The sequence below is a fragment of the Protopterus annectens genome, chromosome 2.part0, assembly GCF_019279795.1.
Source record: "Protopterus annectens isolate FY-2018-M chromosome 2.part0, PAN1.0, whole genome shotgun sequence".
Taxonomy (NCBI): Eukaryota; Metazoa; Chordata; order Ceratodontiformes; family Protopteridae; genus Protopterus; species Protopterus annectens.
This window is the reverse complement of record NC_056728.1, coordinates 686,395,159-686,416,590: the sequence shown is the minus strand read 5'-3', so window position 1 is coordinate 686,416,590 and position 21,432 is coordinate 686,395,159. Positions and strand designations below refer to the sequence as shown.

General features: G+C 36.5%; 1 protein-coding gene across 2 annotated transcripts in view; it reads right to left on the bottom strand.

Annotated features, from left to right (window-relative positions):
- Positions 1-267: 267 nt before the first annotated feature.
- The window catches only part of LOC122793189 (A-kinase anchor protein 2-like), a 383,212-nt gene continuing 362,047 nt past the window's right edge, over positions 268-21,432 (bottom strand). For both annotated transcript variants that reach the window (XM_044061015.1, XM_044061014.1), the window contains exon 5: positions 268-3,073. In XM_044061015.1, the coding sequence (XP_043916950.1) occupies positions 2,981-3,073 (93 nt within the window). In that variant the 3' untranslated portion in view covers positions 268-2,980. The remainder of the gene's footprint in view (positions 3,074-21,432) is intronic.

The window sequence follows — 21,432 nt, the reverse complement described above, 5'->3', positions numbered from 1 at the left end:
CCACTTGCAGCTGTGTTCTCATTCTCTTGGTCACTACACAAAGCTCACAGACAAAATGGATAAATAGACTTTTGTTTCCCTTATTCACTGCACTTGCTCAAAACAGTTTGATGGCACACCATCTCACAAAACGCAACACAGGATTCAGCTTTAATGAGAAAATAATTGTATACTTGCACCGTATGCTTCATAGCTGCTATAAAACAAAAGCTACATAAATATGGATATGTAACTAATGTATACAAAAAACCAAGTACAGCATTTATCTGTTGGTTTACTAAAGCATATTTCACTGCATTGTTTTTATTACCCCTCCCTTCACCTGCATAGAATAAATCATGGTTGTAGTAAACATTACAGCTTCTGAAGAACGCTTTTATATAATACTAAGAATACTGAGAGCAAAATGCATATTGTGTTAACAAAATAAAACAGTCATTTTGTTTTTCAGTTTTTGACCAAATCATGTACTAAGGACTCTGAATACACAACAATAACTTTTACAATACCATAGAAGTTGTTTTCACAGTTGATGAGCTCAGGCAACAAATCACATTTCACTTTTCTCATGAAAAGTTCCACTTTCCTAACATGTAGACTGAAGGCTGAGAAAAGTTAAAACGGAATACAATATGAACAGAGAATGACAGTGCTGCTCCAAGCCAGAGTGATACAATGCTTTATGATGTGCAGGAAATGAAAATGCCACATCAGCATCCATCTGTACTGAATATTTTATACTGAGCAGATGTATTGCCGAAAGTAATCTAACTGCACAACACCTGTTCAGGTTACACATCTTTTTCTGCTCTCTGTAAGTAATGAAAATGGAAGTTGTCCGCTGTCTGTTCAGCTAGCTATCACCAGTGGCACGTAAATACACAGGTTAAAAGAACAAAATGAACACAAGATTTTAATGCAGCCATCCAGTAGTCCCATGAAATGACCCACACTGCAAACTACTAGCTACTAAAATTGTTGAGTTTTGGGGCCAGTTTAATCAAAAAAACATAAACAGGTGCATTCACTATAAAAAATAACTTTAATGAATTATTCAACAGGTAACATGAACTATAATTCTGTGACTTAATGATTATAATGTTTATTTTTGAAAGAGCTATAAAATGTTCACTAATGATGGGACATTTGGGGCGTCTTTTCATATATTTGTTTTCTTAAATGTGAGAAGTGTCATATTAACAACCAGATAAAGAAACTGCACTGGTCCTAGTGATTTCTAGAACTTTCAAAAGAATAAGTTTCTTATGTTTTGTAAGGTTGTTACACAAATACACACAAAAAGTGGGGTAGGTGTACTACTGAAAAATTATACATCAGTTTACCCTGTAAGGTTCAATATTTAGCTTGTGTAATGTGACAGCCTGAATATTTGCAGGCATTTTAGCCCTCATCACACAACAGTGGTAATATGGAAAATATGGCTCTTACTAGTAAAATACTTTCATTGTATTGCTTTAATGGAAAATACAATAAAATTGGCAATCCTCTATACTATGCATACTTAACAAAACAAGCTTAAGAATAAATATAAAAACTGTACTGAAATGTCAGCTTCTGAAATTGTTGCACTGATCTCTTCTCTGTGAGTCATGTTGCTGCCAGGATGCACTCGTAGGAATGTTGCTATACATATACTTCATACACTCGTGACATTCAGTGCAGTGCCTTATACATCCCTTTACTACTAACATGTCAGTGCAATGCTGAGTGCACATACAATCTGTGAAAATAAGAAATATAAAAATGTAATCACACATTGTGTACCACCTTCAGTTCTACTAAATGTCTAGCTTTTTGCCAGGCTGTCTGATTTTTCTGAGGTCTCTGTACTTTTCAAAGTTCAGTCTTATCCGCACTGCAGACTTTAACGTGTAAATACTGACATTTTTTCCTTCCTTATTTAGTCCCTTGTCTATTTCTCACTCGACCAAAAGAACAGACTTGTTTCCTGCAGGACAAAATTTCCATCGAATGATTTTTTTTTAATCTATTTTTGCATTCGTCTCCAGCCTTCTAGCCATTCCACAACATGCTCTGCCTCAAATCCACACAAAATAAACGCTGGCTTACAAATTCATCATTGTCTCCTCTGTTGCACAATGGAAGACTGAATTGTTATGTTTTACCAGCCCCATACAATTTGCATAAAAAAGCCTATTATCACATTTTCATAATGGTGCTATGGAGCTTAAGCTAAGTTTATTAATTGCACTTCTGCAAGTATCCGGTGTGTCTGGCCCTATTATCGCAAACAACCCTGTTACCTAGTCTGTACCCAGAAGCATATTTAATTCATGCTTTCTTGTACTTCCTGCTTAGTCAGGGCCAAATGATTGTAAAAAGCTGCAAAGTAAATACGCAGATAGTGCACTTAACACAATGTGGACTGTAGCTCTTTTTTTCTTTAACTGCGGCACTAAAAGGAGCAGTCAATAAATTATGTGACAGCAGTATTTCTTCAATAGTTCGTAGAAACTCTCAGGAAAAACTACAAAGTTAGCATACAGAAAACTTGTTCCTGTAATCAGCAGTTACACTGATGAACATCATTATAATACTGTAGGTTGTTTCAGCGAATCCATGATTATTATTTTTATACTGTGAGCTCAGAATCGTGTACTGTAATATGCAGCAGGCAATACAAATACATGTGCTGTTGCCATGGAATTTAGCACCCAAATCCAATCCCATCTTGCATATGTTTATTATTTTTTCTTAGAAGCTCAGCTTGACTTTTTACATTATTCCTGTTATTATGAACACCAGTGATTGCCCCACATCTTTTCTGTTAGTCAGAATTCTGCTATGATCCTTGTAGCAAAATGAAGCTTGCACATTTCTCTGCTTGTTTTCTAACTGGTGGCTATTGCTTCTATAAGTAAAATTATTTGTGTTTCTTCAATAAATACATAAGTGAAATTTTGGTTTCTTGCCATGTTTGATTGCTGAACATAGAAAATTATTCATCATCTTCTCGATTTGCATAGATCCCTGCCTCCCATTTCAGTGCCATCGCACTCTTCCGTCGACCCACTCGTGTGGCTTCCAGAACCTGAAATGCAGAACAAAAACTTTAATTACTAGTAGTCGGGATTAAACAGCCATTTCATTTCTTTTGTAGAAGTCTGTTTCCCTATCACAGTTGTAGCAGAACTGATCTCTATGCCATCACTCAATCACAGTCCTGTTTGCAGTACAAGAGGAGAGCTCACATTGGTATTTATAAATTAGGGGAAGGGGCAGAGAAGCAGCATGGAAACAGAGGAACAGGGACAAATGATAGATGAGAAAGTGACCAGGGGAGGAACAGAAATGGGCTTTAGAAGATGTTGCATTTACTTACTTTCTGGTCTCTCACTCCTACTGTCTCTAGTTGGGTCTTTTGTAATTCCTAGTTTCATTACTCTCTCATCCTTCCTCACGAGTCACCACACACTTTTTCTTCCATGCTTCTTACTATTTTCTCTCAGAACTGTGACTTCTGTTTGTTCTTTCCATAAGGTCTACCAAATATTGTAACATTTGGGCCAAGGTTCTTCTGCCTAGCTTTTGTTGCATCAAAACTTCGCATGGCAAACCTACTGCATGATCTTGTCATCTGTTAATCTAACACACAACCCCCATTCCTGCTCTGTTGTCAGCATGCATACTTTGTATACTTGCATTTTGTATGTATTTACCAACTAAAACACCAGATTTACTGTTGATATCCATAGTCATTGTAACAGTATGCACACTACAATGCTTTTTTTGTTTTGTTTAGCTCATACTCTTTTTTAAACAGTTTTATTGATTTTGATTATAACAAATTTATAAGTAATCACATAGAAGTGTATAAGATAATATATATTACAAATTTAAGAATTAATAACATACATTTATCATACTTAAATAGGAATATAAAATAAACAAAATCATATAAAGTAAAGTATATACAAAGACATCCAGTATTTATACTTTTGAGTACACTGTAATCCTCAGTTTGTAGCTTATTTCATAGATGAAAAGAGGAAAGTCAATTACATTTATGAGGGAGGTTCATTTTTTCCAACAAATTTTGCAAGTTAACCCACAAATGATGTTCATATGTCTTTCTAGTTGTTCTAGAAATTGTGTTTTTTATCTGTAGATGACATACATCTTTTAATGTATTAGTAAACTCAGAAAATGTAGGAGGATATGTTGAGATCCAGTTTTTCATTATGGTCTTTCTAGCCACTGCCAATATGGTCCATAGTAATGAATATTTTATTTTTTTAACACATTGTGGAATAGGTGTATTAAATATAACCAACGATTTATTCAATATGAAATTATCTGAAAAAAGTGCTTGTAAAAATTCATTTATATTATTCTAAAAGGTGTTTAATGTAGGACAATCAAAAAACATATGAGCCCAGTTAATATCTACACTAGATTTGCATCTCTTACAAATGTTTTGTTTTTTGTTGATTTTATCCATTAATTGAGGTGTATAAAAATATCTATTCATAAATCTCCGAGTATATATTTTCCATTTCAAAGAAAAAGATGTTTTCCCTGCTGATTGTAATATATTAGCCTTGTCTTGCTCACTTGGGAGATTATTGTCAATTGAGCTATAGTAGTTCCAGTAGTTATGTGGTCAGCAAAATGTTTCTTCTCTCAGGACTCTGTAAATAAAGGAGAGATTACTTGAATAGTTGTGTTTATGTAATAGAATTGAATGAAAACATTGTAGTAAGATCTTAGTGTCATGTTTATTAACTGATGAAATTGATTCTAACTTATTGTCAAGATATACAATGAGTGTTTGTATATCTAGCCATATGGATTTATCAAGTCCATATTCCTATATAATATGATCAACTGATTTGGTCTTGTATTCAGATATTAATTGGAACCAGAATTTGAGTTCATTATTTTTAAATAAGGTCTTGTCTTTCGGCTTTTCCTGGTTAGGGGTCTCCACAGTGGAACTCCGGTCTGCTAATGATCAGCAGTAGATTTTTACTTACTGGCTTGGCGGGCCTAACGCACAACCTTCAACGAAGGAACGCCCATTCACGCATGTCGCTACACAGAAGACGCTCTAACTGAGAATTGAACGGGCAACGTCTAACTGTGAGGCAACAACGCTACCGCAGCACCACTAGCACAGCTTTTATTTTTAAATAAGGTAATCTTATTAAAATCTGAGGTTAAAAAAGTCTCTTGTGTGAATGCTATAGGGAATAATAAGAAAAAAACAATCTTTGTATTTAAGATGTTTATATATAAAATTCCAAAAGTTAATTATAACAGTATGTAAATAACTGGCAGTATGATTAGGATTAATATGAGTGACAAAATAATCTTTTAAAATCCATATAATAGGCATACTTATAATTTCTAACTGATATGTTGAAGGTCTCGTTATAAGCTGCATAGCTGATAATTTCCAGAAAGATTTCCATTTAGCTGAATATGCAATATCTAAAATCTGTGCAATTGTTCTAATTATAGAGGAGATCGAGTAAAGATTTAAATCTGGAAATGCTATCCTGCCATTGTTCCAACTATTAATGTGTTGAATAATTGTGATTCTTGTTTTTTTTTTTTTGGGAACAAAATAATCTTAAAATCAGGGTGTTTAATTTATTAATAAACTTTTTTGAAGGAAAAATTTGAATAGATTGTATAATGTATAAAATTGTGGGTAAAATTATCATTCTTATAACAGTTAGTCTTTCTTCTGAAGTGAATAGTATTGTATTCCATTTTGAAAATAAATCTTGAATATTTTGCAAACATTTGTTATAATTTAATTGTATTATAGATTTTATATCTTTAGCAAGAATAATTCCAAGATAGGTAATATGATCTGTATTAGGGATACGATGAGTATAGTCCTTACTTTTTTATTATTATTAGATTATATGGGTAAGATTTTGGTTTTATTGACATTAAATGACAAACCAGACATCAGCTGAAAAGTTTTAATCGATTCAAATAGTGACAGAAATGAGGAGTCATTTCCTCTTGTGGTAATAAGTATATCATCTGAAAACAATTGAATCTTAGCTATTATGTCTTTATCTTTCTCCAAACCCTCTATATTTTTATTATTCCTTATTTTATTTGCCCAAGGTTCCATAATCAGAGCAAACAATACAGGTGAGAGAGGGCAACCTTGTTTGGTACTTTTTATGCTAGGGATTTTATTTGAAATATATGATCCTATTTTGATATATGGAAAAGTTTCTTCATATAAATGTTTTAGGAGGTTAATAAAGTTATATGAGAAATTTAGGCACTCCAGAAGAATAAACAAATAATTCCAGTTAATTGAATCAAAAGCGGCATTTATGTCAAGACTAATTAATGTTAAGATCCTCTTTTTCCTTTGATAGAAGTCAATAATGGTTAGGGTTCATTTTATACTATCAAAAGTACTTCTGTTAGACACAAATCCTGTCTGGTCTTCATCTATTAATTGGGGTAAGAACCTTTTTAATCTTTCTGTTTAGCTCATACTCTTGACTGCCATTTTGTCCAGCTTCTTCATTTTATGTACTACCTGTATAGATTTTTGCATTTAGTTATTTCTTTGAGTGTGGAAATTCACATTTTGCTACTAAATCCTGTATATCTGGAGTTTTTCTCTCTGGGGTCGCCACTGTAAATAAACTCCAGTAAAAAACACATGCATAAGTAATAAATAACTATAAATAAATAAGCAAGCAAACAAGCAAGCAAAGAGCTAGCTAGACAAACATACAACTAAAGGAATAAACAGATAAATAGGTTACAATGACTATGCAACTCTGTACCCTAAGGTGTTGTAGAGCTGCATGGTAGGTCACTAAAGAAGCAGTAAAGTTTCTCCAAAGAAATGGAGAGTACTGCTGCAAAACTGGGAACCAGTAACAGTGATTACTTGGCACAGGCTGCTCCCAGTCTGAGAGTTACAGTCCTGTTAAATTTACTTCTACATACACAGTGACAATGTGCAGACAATTATGTGGGATGGATAACAGGAATTTTTGCGTAAGAATTCATCAGACCAGCAACCCTGTTACTTCATGAAGCTATCCTTTTGACAGTTTGCCTGATTCAGTTTTCTGACAGAATCATCACTGATGTAAGCATGTAAACAGAGAGAGACAAGTGGGCATGGTATAGCTAAATTTTAAAATAAGGCCTTGAAGGACAGTTATACAGGAGGTTGCTGGAGAAATTAATTGGTGTGGGGCATGACCTAAAGTATGGAAGTGGAGAGGAAACTGGCTGAATGTCAGGAAATAAAATGTGGCAATTAGGAGACATTATTTGTAAAAAAACAAACAAACAAACCAGTAACCACTGGTCTGTCAGAAGGCTCAGTACAAGGCCAGGCTGATTTAGTATATCTGTGGAATCTATATGGTTACAAAATGGTATATTTAAATATATATCGTATGTTCAGATACACAGTATTCTGCATTTGTGATTCACAGATTACTTGCTTCTGTTTTTGCACATGGTTAGCATAATGATGAATACAATTATGAAAAAAAGAAAATACTCAAATTATGATACATCAGCATAGACTCATGCATGACTACCACAACCTCACACCATTCCATACACAATATGATTGTGCGCTTCTTAACAAAAATTTCCACTAGAGCTTCTGTTTTTTTTTAAGGAAAAATCAGTTTCACTCATTCCTTGAATTCAGACATCATGCTCCTTCTCTCTAAGCACGACAGAACTATCATTGCTACTAGGTTCTGGGGTGTGGCTGTGTTTACACCTACGCTATTAGTAATCACCACACGTGGGCTTGTTTTTCAGGTGTAGTAATTCAGCATTGCTGTTAATAATGTTATTCACAGACACATAGTACAACTTTGTGCAGCAACTTTCATATATCAGTAATGTCCCACTCCATTTGCCATGCAAAAAACATTTACATGCCTAATGAAGCTATACGACTGAACAAAAATCTGACACATACACATGCAGGCACACACACCAAAAAAATGTAATTTGCCATTTACAATAGTAACTTATAGGATCACACACATGTACATACACACACACATACATACATACACACATACACACACACACACACACACACACACACACACAGACGAAAAACTTTAATTCTGCCATTCGCTGTAGTGCCTTGTAGGATCTCAGACAGAGACACACACACACACACACACACACACACACACACACACACACACACACACATGCGCACACATATAGACACACACGCAGACACACACATGCGCACACACATAGACATACAAACACACACACACACACACACACGAAAAACTTTAATTTTGCCATTCGCTATAGTGCCTTGTAGGATCTCAGACAGAGACACACACACACACACACACACACACACACACACACACACACACACACACACACACACACACACACACACACACAACAATTTGCTTATTTTGAAATGTAATATAATGATTTACAATGTCAAGTAACATTATGACATGATCCAAGGAGAACAGGCTACTTAAAACAAATTCATAAGATCAACAAAATGCAGTGCTGGTGATTTTCTTTTGTTTCTACTAAGGTACTCAAAAAATAAATTCATTTAGGAAGCATGGATCACAGAACTGTTTTAGAGAAATTCTCTCTTTATTTCTTTACACTGGCTGTTTGTTGCAAAGCTGGCATATATCCCTATTTGCTTATGCATATAGTGTGCCTTGTCATATCTGGGCCCTTTGGCAGTTACCTCCCTGACTAAGCAGTAATAGTGCATCATGGCGGGGATCCAAACTGTACTTCCTGTTGTGGATGTTCCCCATATGGAACTGATAGTACTCCTTGCTTTCAACACCCACAGTCGCTCACAAAATGTATCAAGACCTTGTGTATAAAAAGGAGAATGTGTATCTTTTTAAAGGTTGGCCTTAACCTGAGATTGGCATTTTGTTCCTGATATTTTAAAGCATTTAATTAGCTACTAAGAAACAATAAGAATCCTTGGCAAAGTTATCTGATTTTTTTTTTTTTTTTTTGTTATGCGTATGGCAACATTATATGCAAGGAAGGCCTCATCAGTAATTAGTCAAAAGATAGATTTGCTTATTTGTTTTTCCTTTTTAACAATTTTCATAAGCCACATCATATCAAGGTGGAATATGCAACTGATATCAAGGAATATACACACAGCTGTTTGATGGTTTACAATAATAACAGATGAATGGTTAAATGAATAAATTAATAAATAATGAACATACAATACTATTTTGTGCATATCCTAGGTATTGCTTAATAAAGAAACATACCATCTTACAGTACAAACAAATAAGGATTTGCTTCAGGTACACTTATTTTAGAAGCTGTAGTTAACATTTAAGTGCAGATATGACTAGTCACACATTGCTTGCCATGTTGTTTGTCTTTTTGGATTTTCCCAGTTAGGGGTCACCACAGTGAAACTCCGGTCCGCTAATGATTGGCAGTAGATTTTTATGGTGCCGAGTTGCCGGCCCGATGCCCAACCTTCAGCGAAGACACACCCATTCACACATGTCTTTCGGAGGCCACTCGATCGTGGGGAGGACATGCAGACTCCACACAGAAGTCACTCCAGCTGAGAATCGAACAGGAGAACCTCTTGCTGTGAGGCAACAATGCTACCGCTGTACCACTGTGGCTTCACATTGCTTGCCATGTATAAATTTTAATTAGAGCTATTTAAGTTTTGCATATGCTTTTCCGTCCTTGTTCTTACCAGCCATCAGTACTCACGCCATGTATCTTGGTCCATTCATACATACAGGGGTGAGAGTAGACTGAAGGTGGTCATCATTCATCATGGAAGGAGTTTGGTTTCCTGCCCCCTAACATTTCTCTTTCAGCTTGCATATACCAGAACTACCTTTGTCCAAATAGCTGGGGGGGATTCTCTATTATGTCGTGATGCCCACCCTCATGGATCTGGCATGAGCATTGCTGAGATGAGGACACATAATATGTGCACTTCATGTGTGACTGCTACCATGCACACAACAACTTCTGCCTGCAGTGCTTTGTACTGCTTGCCCTACACCTGTGCATGCCATGACCCAACCTACTGATGCACATGGCCCCTGCTTCCACTAAGGGTTGAAATAGCTCCCTCTAAAATATCCATGCCAGTAAATGCCTCTCATTGCCACCTATTCCTGGTGGCTCCTCCAACACCAGGGGTGACACTTGCTCCCCAGACTATCTGGATCATAGTCAGAGCTTTATCCTTTCTATGCAAGACAGCTGACTGATACAGTATAATATATAAATCTTGCAATAACAGATGACTGGCAGCTACATGCATTGGTCTTGTTTCTTTTATGGCTGATGCTAGTCAAACTCCATATTGTTAAGTACCATTTTACAGTGTCTGTAACCTTCTGGTTTTAGATACAAGTGGAGATGGTTATGTGATTCCAGTGCTGATATCATAACAGCATCCAATTTTCCCACTTGCAGTTTAGCATTTCCACAGGCAAACATTCTTTTTGTATTATTGTCTCTTGTTTCTCTCATTTTATATCTCTTCTCAAACTTCCATTTTTGCTTGTCGGTTTACTTAGCCATTCTTCTAATCAACATAAGATTTACTAGAAGCAAGCCTGTATTTTCGAGGTGACCAGCAAGCACCGGGCAGATTAAGATTGTGATGCTGTGGGTAATGCCAGGCTAGGGGAAACTGAGATGGATATGTGTAGTTTTTTTCTTCTCCCTTATATATCTGCAGTCAGTGTGATTGCTCTTATGGCTTGGGAATGTGTGACGTTTGTCTTTTTGAGTGAAGAAGGAATGAACAGTGTCTTTTGGGTGTGTTGTATCTTCAGACTTGCTGACTTCTCTTGTGGGTGCAGAGGTGGTGGATCAAGAACTATCGTTTGTGGAATAATTGCTGTTGGTCTTGATGACTTGCATGCCACTGGGCTATGGAGGGGTGGCATCAGGATAGGGAGGCAGATCTGGATATGTGCCATCATTTTCTGTTATTGTAGTGATGTGTTTGGGCTTTTGTTCTTGAAGACTTTGTTACAGCAGATGGAAAGACTGGTCAGGCTGCTTGTTTTTCTGCAGGTTGTCAGTGGGATGATGGTGTTATGTGGTGGGCATTGGGGGTTGGGAAGGAAACACTGTGTATAGCTGTGTTCTATGTTTTTGTTATGTTTTATTTGTGATGGACCCATCTGTGAGTAATAGTCATTAATTAGCCAGTTTATCATAGTTATGGATGACATTTCTGCAGTAAGAGATAGCCAGAGAACTTGGGTATGTAGAACTTAATTTTCTTCTGGATGCATGTTGTCTATTTTTATTGCTTTTTATTTTATTTCCCATGTGCGTCATCCGATATATATTTTACTCTGTCTTTGTTTATACAGCTGTTAACCAGGTATGTGCACTGGTCCAAAGGCACCTTTCATGAGTGACCTGTGCCAGTTGTCAGTAGAAAAGACAGCATTGTACATTGAGATGAAGAATCATGTAATCATAATAATAGTCATAACTATGATAACAGAATCACAGATTACAATGCCAAGTAAAAATTATAATGGAAAAAGTAATAATATACCTTAAAAAGTATAAACAAATATCCATAAAGAAATGTTATAATCATAGTAAAATATGGTTACAAAAATGCATTTATCTTTAAACTCATATAGCTGGCACCCATTATTTATTTGTGTAGTGTTATGTATCTGAGAAGAAAGTAAGCATTATTTAATTATTTATACTGTTAATAGATAATAAGCAATGTGGCACATGTCACCCATTGGGCTACTTAGGCCTACTACCAGATAAATAGACTAATTGGTTTATTTATGCTGCTAAATAAAAAAAAAAAACAGCAAGTAACTGAAAGTCCATGGCTATTCCATGGCGGTGGCAACACTACCATGCTAAGAAGAAAGATGTGGGTAATTGGAGAATTTTCACAACCTGTAACAGGAATTCTGCAAGTATGGCAGTTGCAAAAGCCAAAAATCCTCACCAAGACAATAAGAGACTGGTTTTGGCATATTAACATGATGAAGGCTAATATGCCGAAACCAGTCTGTTTGTGGCTGTGACCTGTTGTTGGCTTAATATGAATATTTTGGCTGCTTCATAATGAATAAATAAATTTGAATTATTTTTCTCACATTTAGAGTGCTGGCCATGTTTGTTGGTTTAGTTGGAGAATTTTGCCAGTCTTCTCTATCATTGTGTGTATTTGTATGTGTGTGCATGTGCAATGTATATGTGTGTGTATGCGTGTGCATGTGCAATGTATATGTGTGTGTATGTGTGTGCATGTGCAATGTATATGTGTGTGTATTTGTATGTGGGTGTGTGTGGGTGCGCATGTGTGTGTGTGTGTGTGTGTGTGTGTGTGTGTACATGTGTCTGTATGAAAATAATAATCTGGCCTCAGTTGCCATAAGCCAGAGACTGATCTCTGAAGTAGGTTGGGTACAGTATACTTTGGGTGTGGATGTTGGAAACAAATACCCAGGATGACAGTCCATTTTTCCTTTATGCTCTTAGGGATAAGTTGTACTTTTTGAATTCACTAATGAAGTAGAGTTGTGTGCACTTGTTTACTATTTTACCCTTGGTTGGCAGTGGTGGGATTCAGACACCATCAGCTCCAGCTTCCTTCAGGATGTTAAATTGATAAGCAAGGGTGCCAGACCCCAATCACAGGGAGTATTGCTCATGGCCTCATACACCTCCCCCCCCCACACACAATGCAAGCCTAGTTTGTTAGAACAAACGCAGGTCCATAGCATACACTGAAATTGTTGCTTGTTACATTAATATGAAGTGCTACTTTACCTTCAATATGCTCCTTCCTACTAATGTTTCCCTAAATAAGATCAGCTTTTACCTCCTTAACCGCACTCTCATCCCTTTTTCTACGTGTCTTGTGACACTGAGCTGATGAAGCCCACTAACAGCTCATCTCCTTAGCAGAAACTTTTCTGTCCACCACACCTCACTGAAGCCTGCAGTGCCTGCCATTCCTGTTAGAGTGTGACAGTGCCAGTTATCACTGGTTACTACACTATCACACCAAGCCAGTCTATTAGGCAGCTCATATTGTCTACACTCATTATTCAGCTGTTAGCCCTCACTTCTGTACCACAAGCTAACCTTGGCTACCACAAGGAACAACCAATACACAGATATGCACCAGATACAGAATTCACTACCACCTAAAGTAGGCTTTCTGCTGCACTTTAGTTAATGCATTACAAGGAACCTTCAACAAAAGTACTTTAAAATGATAATTTATAAACATAGCTATAGTTGTTGTCATGCAAAATATTTAAAATAAGTATATATAGCCTCTGTCCTGTGTCACAGATGTATGACATTCTGACTATAAACTAGATAACCTAGCTTTGACATGTGACTTGAGCACTGGAGCAACTGAGGCAGGGAGGATGGGAATGAATGGCAGCACTGGTTCACCCATCCTGGGGGGTACTATGTGAACTGCTGTACTACTAACCACAATAGAAATGCTGAGGGAACTAGCAGCTGTGCTGTTGATGTGGCTTGTTCTGCACTTTAGTGAGGAGATGTTTATAGGTGTGTGCCGAGGCATATAAGGGCCCCCCAAAGTAGTGGCTATGTGACAGCCACCAGCCCCCATGAGGGAAATTAGGAAAGAAAGGAACCCTCATACTAATAAATGCTTGCTGGCTTCTACCACTTGCCTCCATGGGGAAATGAACAGGTAGATTGGCTCTTGCACCTGTCAGGGAGTGAATAGACCATAGCACCTCTTGCTAGATCATGTCTCCTAAACCTGATATACTTCTTTGAAGCAATCACCAAAGCTGTAGACGAGGGTAAGGTGGTTCACACAGCCTATCTAGATCTTGCCAAGGCTTTTGATACCATCTCCCACTCTGGAATTATAGACAAACTCACTAAACTAGGTATAAGTATAAATCCCTATGTCACAAGATGGGTTGCCAGCTGGCTCACTGACAGAACCCACACTGTTAAAGTAGCAGACTCCAAATTCGACTTCAAACCAGTGACAAGTGGAGTACCACAGGGTTCAGTCCTGGGTCCTCCTGTTTGGTATCTACTTTTCTGAAGTACGGGCTAACACAGAAGGTCTTTGGTTAACAAAGTTCGCAGATGACTGCAAACTAGGAGCCATAATCAAAACTCCTAATGATGTGGACATCCTACAAAAGGGCCTCACTGAGACAGATGCCTGGTGTCAAAGCTATGGCCTCAAGTCCAATGCCAAAATGTGCATTGTCATCCCCTTTGGTAAAAACTCTGTACCCATGAGCTACCACATAGGTGGTAGTCTACTTAGCACCAAAAGTGTGATAAGAGACCTTGGGACACAGGTGGACAGTCGTCTCTCCTTTGATAATCACATCGCCACAGTAGTCAGGAAATCCTTCTACATGGCACACCTCATCACAACAGGTTTCTCATTCAGGAAAAAATAGGTCATTGTTACCCTCTACTCATCACTCATTAGACCCATTATAGAGTACAACGCCCCTTTTGGTATGTACCTCACAAGACATTTACAACAACTGGAAAGGCCGCAGAAATACCTCACAGAGAGGATTACTGGCCTCAAACAGATGCCCTGTGCATACCGTCTCAAAAAACTCCAGCTTTACTCCGTCGAACATCGCCTACTCAGAGGTGATCTCTGCCTAACATACAAAGCAATGTCAAACCCAGAGCTGTTGGACATGCTCCACTTAAAGAAATCCCAATCCCTCCAAGCTACATGCTCTAGGGACCTAAACCTTGTCACCACAATAAACAGAACATGCTGGAGGGATAGATTCCTGTCCCACAGACTTCCCATACTCTGGAACAATCTACCTAACTATATCAATCAAAGTTCCTCATTAGCACTCTTCAAGAAAAATATTGATGATTGGATGGGAAATAGGAAATTCACCCCCGGGATCACCTCTGTGGCTCTGCTCGACAGGGGCACAGGAAAATAATTTTCTTGGGTGGCAAAAGCCAGGGTACCTTTTTGGCTAGGCTTATATAGGCCGAGGGCCAATAGCCTAGTACCTACCTATGAAACTACAGCATGAGAATGAGTAAATGAATTGGCTACTGCTTAAGAGGTAAAAAGAATGGATTGATAGGGTGCTGGAAGGTGACACCTGGTGGCTGGGGGTAAGGGTAAAAAACACATATGGCATGAGCCTTAAACAGTGAAATACCTTTCATGGTGTTAGACTATTACAAAAGACACAACAGTGACTTTCCAAGTAACTTGCATGGTGCTGTACTAACTAAATTACTTATGTGGTTTTATTTTGATACCGCAAGCTGCAAGCTCAACATGACCATGAATTTTAGTAAGCTGCTTAATGCTTGCAGTGGGAAAAAATTTAAATGTTGGCCTATTGGTTTTGTTTGGAATGGAAGAAAGGCTTAGTCATGTTAATGTAGGTTGCTCTTCTAGGACTAAGTACCTAATATTTGCTCTTAAATTGGCATAATGCAGTCTGAGAAGGAATATGTTGAAAAAGTGACAGCACGTTAACAGGAGGCAGTGCAATCTAGAAGGGGGGCTTGTAGCAAAATGACAACACATGTATTTAATTATGTATCAGGGAAGGGTGTGGGTGGACTGGAATAAGAACATAACAAAGATAATATTTATTAGTAATATTACAGGAAAACCTCTCTGCAGTGTTTTGCACATCTTAGCAATGAGTACTTCAGCTGCTTTGGATGCACAGTGCCTGTGGTTCATTTCCTTGTTTTTAGAATAATGGTTAACACTTGAATCTTAGAATTACAGTTTCACTTGAGATCTTTTACTGATTTTTGCCATATATTTTTATTAGATTTTAGAAAGAAAAAAAAAAAAGAAAAAATACAAACACATTTTTAACAAACAACAACCAAACAACTATCTACAGTGGTGTCTAAATTTTATAATTGACAATATACATTAATTATGCAACACAAAAAGAACAAAATTAAATGAACAATATAAACTTTAACTCAGAATGTCTAAAATAAATAATTTAATTTCAACCAGTTGTTATAATAAGAAGTAATATTTCTGTTCTCATTTTAATGGTAACTAATTCATTTGACATACAATACTGGCAATGTTTTTAAGTTTGTTAAATGTGTGAATAGTTTACTGCTCCAATTAAAATTAATTAATTTTCTTGCAATTAGAATGGATACTCTAAAGAAGGGAGTATTGGATTCTAATAATTTTACTGGGATTGGAGCATTAACAAAACCAATGATTAGTTAATTTAAAATTATCAGTCAGGAGAGCTTGTAAGGAATAATTTATTTTTCCCAAAATGGTGGCCTTCCTCACATGACCTACACAGACAGACCGGAAGCACTGTCACTATACCCTCTGTATCTTATAGACTGCTTAGAGGCAACTTGTGCCTGGCCTACAGAGCAGTCTCAGACCCTGCCTTAATAGAAATGCTGTGCATCCACAAATCTAATAGGACAAGACTCACTCACTCACTCTAAAGACCTTAACCTAACCTGCAACATAAACAGGACTTGCTGGAGAGACACACATGTCTCCCAGAGGCTGTCACTCCTCTGGAACAAATTCCCAATTCAAGTTAAACAAAGCTCCTAAATGGCCCTATTTAATCGTAACTTGGACAACTGTATGGGAAAACATAAATTCACCATTGGGGTTTAACCTATGTCCCTCTTGGATGGGGCAGTTGATTCTGATCATAAATCTACAAGCTAATATAGGCTATTCCTCTTGGCCTATGAGGGGAAACAAGGGTAAAACATGGCTAGGCTTGTAAAGGCCCTAGGGCCAATAGCCTAGTAACCTCTTATGATCCTATTATACTAAAATCAAAAAACATATGATACCAGTCTGCTTTCAGTTTAGACATCCATCTTCAAAAACCTCTCTTTTATATACAAGTTTTACACTATATGGAGTGATAAAAGTTCTGTGTATAAATGTCTAAGAAAATAATCTCCAACATAAAGAGAGAATTTATTTTGAAGATGTTAAAACAAATTGTTTTTATCTTCTATATGTATAGTGAAATTATTTACCCATAATATAGATTATATCATTAAAACAACTAGTATATATTAGTATATATTTAAAATTGAATATTAAACATTATAGTAATTCGATTTGTCAAGACTTTCAGTAAATAAATGTATATATACATTATTTACTTATATATTAAGTTTCTAAGCTATAAGGAAAGAGGAAAATACAAACATAAATCAGAAATAATCATAAATAAATCCTCTTTTTACCTATTATACTACTTCTCTTATAAGAATTAATGGAGTATTATTAATAATGAATAAATTAAAGTATTTTATGTTAGACCATGCTAAATGTTTCATTATTTTAAATACAATTAACAGATTAAGTTACTATATTTTATATTTCTATATTTCATATTTATGTACATATTTTAATTAAGTATATATTATCAATTATTTGTAAGTAATTAAATAAATGTACATCACACCTGTACATTTAGATATATCAGCTTATATACAATAAATTAACATAATGAAATATACCAACAGAGAATTTCAGTATGCTTACTCATATTCAATCATAGACTTAGAGAAGGGAAAGAGTAAGAAAAAAATGGGGACAGAAAATAGTAGCAATATCCTGAATATTCACATTTTAAACTTGTTTTACCTTTTATATTAGCACATATTTCTAAAGTCCAAAATATGAAATACATTACACTAAATGTCCACAAAACAGGGAGGAATTTATTTTATCTTCATTTGTCTTTCAAATTTTTGCTTTTATTTCAGCATGTCTTTTTAAGGATATAATGTCCCATTCCATATCTTCTATTTGATCCAAAATCTTGTTTTTTTTTTTTTTTTTTTTTTGGATGGAAGTGATAGCAGTCTCTAGAGTTTCCAAACGTTTTTGGACAATCTGGAAGAAATATTTTCAGTCTGGCAGGAAACAGTAGATGACTTTTTATTTAATTCTTCTTCAGTACTTTTATTAATGGTAGGCAAGCTTTTCCCTTTATCATCACCAAAGATGAGTAATCTTATGTTAGTATTTATTTTGATAGGAAAGTTTGACCATGAAGATTTTAATACTAATTATTTATATTGATAGGAAAATAATATGACAATAACAGATCTTGGTGGAGAATTCTTTTTTCATTGAAAGAGACAAGGATTCAGGTAAGTTTAAAATTTTGGGAAGCGAAGGTGTTAAAAAAACTACCAGTATGTTTTTTTTTCTTTCAGCTATTCTTTATCCATATCATTTAGTGCTTATTCCATTCTAGACAGGTGAGTTTTCTGCTGTTTAACCACATCATGTAGCACTTATATTTATTTAGTACAGTCTTCTTTAAATGTATATAGTTTTGCGTCCAGTTTATCAATTTTGAAAGAAGGGTCTTGAATATTACTAAGCAAGAACTGTGATTCCTTTTCAATAGACAGTTCTTGAGAATTTGACATTATATGACTCATTCTACAAGATCAGCTGTATATCTTTTCAGAATACTTTTAACAGGAAAAGTGTAAGATAATTTTTTTAGACAGATCTCTTCAAACCTTTCCATGCCAATATCTTTCAAAATTAATGCAAATATGTAACTTCTAAAGACTAAAAAAAAAACCTGTCAAAAATAAATTATAGATAGCAGAGCAGGATCAAGTCACTGCTAGTAGCTCACTATCTTGGTCATGCCCCCGCACCATTTTTTTAAACCGGCACTCTTACAGACATAGTCAGTGGACAACCGGTAGACCATACTGCTTATTAATACAATACATTACACTAATGGTTGTAGATGCACAATAATAAAAAGTCTGTGGTCTGTCCAGTTTCCTGAAATTTGTCTTTGTTGTGTTACTGACTTGAAGTTGTTTGATGGGAAAAGAACATTTATGGGAAGTAAGGTCTTCTGGTGCTCTGTGTCTAGTAGTGCCTCTAGGAACAAGACTTGTTTACTGGGTACTAGAATGAAATTTGGACGGCCTAGAGAGAGAGACAGGTTTTGAAAGCAAGTCAGAGCCTTCTTAATCTCTTCTAGAGTTGCAGTCTGAATGAGGCAGCCATCGAAATAAGGGTGCATGTGAATAACATTGGTTCTTTAGTTGGGTAAAAATGGTAGTAGCAAGTATCTGCTTATCTGCTTCAAATCAGAGACATCATCTGTCCACCTTGGCTATGGGCATATACACACATTTACATACATACACGCACACACACAAATAATATATATATATATATATATATATATATATATATATATATATATATATATATACACATACACACGCACACACACACCCTTGTATATTGGGTGGCCATGGTGGTGCAGCGGTTAGTGTTATCACCTGAGGGCAAGAGGTTCTCTGGTTTGATTCTCGGCTGGGGTGCCTTCTGTCAAGAGTCTTCATGTCCTCCCTGTGGTTGTGTGAGTTTCCTCTCAGTGCTCTGGTTTACTCCCACAGTCCAAGGTCATTGACTGTAGGTGTGAGTGAATGGTATGGATGAACTACTGTGGCAGAGCTAGCCACCTGGTGGTGTAAATCTTGACTTGAGATGATTATTGCTGTTGAAGTGACACCCTGACCCCATGTGCATACGGGAAAAATGGGTTGAGGATATATATATATATATATATATATATATATATATATATATATATATATATATATGTGTGTGTGTGTCTGTGTATATATATATATATATATATATATATATATATTACAGGTCAGAGGTAGAAGGCCCTGCAAAGTTAATATTTCTAATTTTGGCAGTTTTAGAAACTTGTTAGGTTCACAAATTCATAGGTAAATACTAGGCAATCTGTCTGCAGACCAATAAAAGGCCTAGCCAATAATCCATATTCAAGATGGGCCTCTAACTCTAAGTGCCTTACTTTTTTGTAATTAGGAACAAAGTGGTATAGAAACATGTTCCTACTTCAGCTTTCAGTACTCTGTCTCTCTCTCTCTCTCTCTCTCTATATATATATATATATATATGGCTCCCTGCCTCAGCAGATCATGTTGCAGGGGTTGCACTGCAGATCATGTTGCAGGGGTTGTACTGCAGATCATGTTGCAGGGGTTGCACTGCAGATCATGTTGCAGGGGTTGCACTGCAGATCATGTTGCAGGGGTTGCACTGCAGATCATGTTACAGGGGTTGTACTGCAGATCATGTTACAGGGGTTGTACTGCAGATCATGTTGAAGGGGTTGTACGGATTGTGTTTGGTCCCTGGACTCTGGAGCAAGATTTGACAGCTTTGATATTCTTAAAAAGGGTAGTGTGTATCTTGGCCTTAAAGTCCAAAGCCTCCAAATGTTTTGGTTAATATTCCACATTGTTTTACAAAAAGCCTACATAACTCCCTCTACTTTATATGGGAAGGGTTTAACAATGAGGCACTCAGGAGATGATTGGGGTGGGGGGGATGAGCCATGACTAAGTCTGTCATTTTTTGTTACAGCAGCCTTTCTTACTTTTCCATTGTTTTACTATGTCTTGCTTCTGGTAGAATGGCCAGCTTTTTGTAAGGTACTTTTTTCTGTTCTTCTGTGCAAAAGAGTGAAATAACTGCTTTATGAGACTGTATAGTCTTTTTCCATTTCCTCTTGTTTCCTAAACACCTTTTCTTCAAGAGTCCCAGAGAAAAGCTTCTTCTCCAGTAGGGTGAAGCTCATTTTAACATAATCTGGTTGGGACTGTGTCTTCAACAAGTATGCCTACCTCTTTCAAATTAACCCTGTAAATGGAGCCCTTTATGGTGCATCCACTTCATCATAGTTGTAGTAGTTGGCCACCTGAAAACTGAGGCAACAATGGCTTAACATTTTTCTTTCAGGTCATTGTCCTCTATCCCTACAGTCTTTTCTTTTTTTGGTACAAGAAATTCTCCTAATTCTGGCAGTTAACGGTCCTGAATCCCACATCTCAAATCTATTGGAAATCTTACTCTCCCTTATCATAAGGCTGAGCATTCTTGGTTGGAGCCAGAGCCGTGGCCTTGTTGGAGTTAATGGACACCACAGCTGGCTAAGCAAAAATGTTTTTTATAAAGTTGTTTGAAAGAATCACCAACCCTGGCTGCAGGAGTGGGAAATCGGACACTAAGGATGCACTTGCAAAGACATCCTCCAAGGCTTCACTGACTTGAGGAATGGATAAAGGCATATGCTCATTCAGGCTGAGAAGCATCCAAAATCTTATCTAGGCCAGACAGAATTTTTTTGCCTCCCGTTTGAAGTGACCCTTCATTCTGTGAAGAGTATTCTTAAATTTAACACCCTCATGTGGAAATGCAGAGGATGGGTGTCTTCAGTTTTAGATTCATATTTCAGTTTTAGATTTATATACAGTATACAGGAGGAGGAAATTTGGTCAACATAGGCCAGT